The sequence below is a fragment of the Marmota marmota genome, unplaced genomic scaffold, assembly GCF_001458135.2.
Source record: "Marmota marmota marmota unplaced genomic scaffold, marMar, whole genome shotgun sequence".
NCBI lineage: Eukaryota > Metazoa > Chordata > Mammalia > Rodentia > Sciuridae > Marmota > Marmota marmota.
The window spans coordinates 8,192,703-8,194,861 of NW_026000101.1; the positions used below are offsets into that span (position 1 = coordinate 8,192,703).

A 2,159-nucleotide genomic window follows, 5' to 3' on the forward strand; every position below is an offset into this window, starting at 1 on the left:
CCCCCCCCAAAAAAAAAAAAAAAAATAGAAATTGCTATTTAGGTCAAAGTATTTGCTACATTCAGTGAATTAAACCATTGGTCAAAAATGTAGAAGGTGCTATGTGTTATTCAATTAATGGTAATATAGTGGTGGGCTGTATGAATGCTGAAGAAGAAAAATTCAAGATGAATTGTATGACTCATTATTAGTTTCTAATGACAGATGCAAAATGAAGCACATTTAATGCATCAGTCATACCAGTTTGATGGACACATCCCCTAAGAGCCAGTAGTTCCTTTTGTAATAGTAATATGCTCAGTATGAAAATCTCTAATTCGTGTTGTCAGTGAACTTAATATTCATTAGGGCACATCTTGCCATAAATTATCCTGTATATGTATATGTCTATATACATACATATGTGTGTATATATATATATGCACATTCATATGGCACATATATGTACATGTGTATATACATGTATATATGTATATTATACACGTATACTATATATATATGTATATAATATATACACATATATACATACACACACGCACACACATATATATGCACATTCATATGGCATTCTAGTTTACAAATACATGTTATGTAGGTTTCACTAGCCTGAACTATATACACCAGAAAAATATTTTAAAACAGTTTTGGTACCCACAAATCTACAAATTAGGATTGACATTTATAACTTTGTATATCCCTTTTTTTTGCTCTGATTTTTTAAAAAACTTTATTATATGGTGCTGAAAGTCAAACCAGTGCCTCACAGATGCTAGGCAAATACTCTACCACTGAGCCACAACCCCAGCCCCTGCTCTGATACATTTATTTAGAAAACACAATAGCATATGGGTTTCATTTAATTGTATATAAGGTTAATATCAACATCTCACTTGAATTCATTCCACTCATGTCTATTAGGAGTTATAGTCATATGCCTAAAATGACTGTTTGCCATCAATCACAACTGCAGCTGGTCTTGTTTGGTGGAAATTCTGTACTTTTAAACCAAATTATAATAACAGAATGTTAGTGGAACAAACAACTTTTGTCCACAGTTTAAAAAATATGATAAATAAAATATGCCAAAAATGAACCAATAGTACATAAGGAACTGCACATTTTAGGTTGGTTAATGAATTTCTATTTGGAAACAGTTATTCAAACACACACACTAAAGTATAATCTTTCTCAGGAGAATGTGTATGTGTGTGTGTGTGTGTCTGTGCACATATACGTATTTATACACACATATACACACACAGAGTAGAGAACCTGCATTGAGGGTAAGGGGCTTGGCTGGGGAATGACGTCATTTCCTGATTTTTGCTGCAGGACTAAAACCTTGCTGGGGCAGAAATCATCAGTGCTTCATACTCCCTTTAAGTTAGGACTCATTCTTGCGAGCAATGACTAACAATTCATTGAGTACCTTTGTAGAAATGTAAAGTTTACAGAAAAGTTGTAAGGAAATAAATGTTGGCCCTGCTCCACCTGAGAGAACCAATAGGATAGAGACTGCATTGTTAGCCAGGCAAGGTGGCCCATGCCTGTAATCCCTGCGACTCCATATTCTGAGGCAGGAGGATAGAAAGATCCAGGCCAGCCTCAGCAACTATATGGGACCCTGTCTCAAAACAAAAAAATTAAAAGGGCTGGGGATGTACCTCACCGGTAAAGCGACCGTGGGTTCAATCCCCAGCACAAACAAAACAAAAATCTGCTTCTCCTTTTCCATTGTTTTTGGAAAGGAATTTTAAGCCTAAACATGGAAAGGAATACAATCTCGACGATAAATCCACTGGACCACACACAACAAGCCGATTCCCACGGTTCAGATCCAATCCCTGGCTCCTTTTTGGACCTTTCTCATCTAAGGCTGAAGCAGGTCACGTTTAGGGTCTTCAGGCTCAGGCCCCCGCTGGGCTTGGGGACCACCGCAGGACACAGGGAGGGCGGCACGGTGCCCCACACTGGGACCCTGGCCGACTCTCCAAGGTTCTCGGCAAAATGCTCGCAAGCTGCGCCTTCCTTTCAAAGGTGAAGGCTGGTGGGGTCGCCAGTCGTCGGTGGTCCTCTCCCGCACCTTTAGTGCGGACGGAGCGAAGACTTGTCAAACCCACACCTACGCGAGGCCCACGGCTACAAGGCCCCGCCTCGAA

General features: G+C 39.5%; 1 protein-coding gene across 2 annotated transcripts in view; it reads right to left on the reverse strand.

Moving 5' to 3' along the window:
• Positions 1-2,159, reverse strand: part of LOC107147731 (protein NipSnap homolog 3A) — a 10,660-nt gene that overhangs the window by 8,247 nt on the left and 254 nt on the right. The window contains exon 1 of one of the 2 annotated variants that reach the window (XM_048783276.1): positions 1,670-2,113. The exons of the other annotated variant lie outside the window; for it this stretch is intronic. Coding sequence (XP_048639233.1) covers positions 1,670-1,735 — 66 coding nt within the window. The 5' untranslated portion in view covers positions 1,736-2,113. Of the gene's footprint in view, positions 1-1,669; positions 2,114-2,159 lie in introns of those variants that run through there. 2 annotated transcript variants of the gene reach the window in all.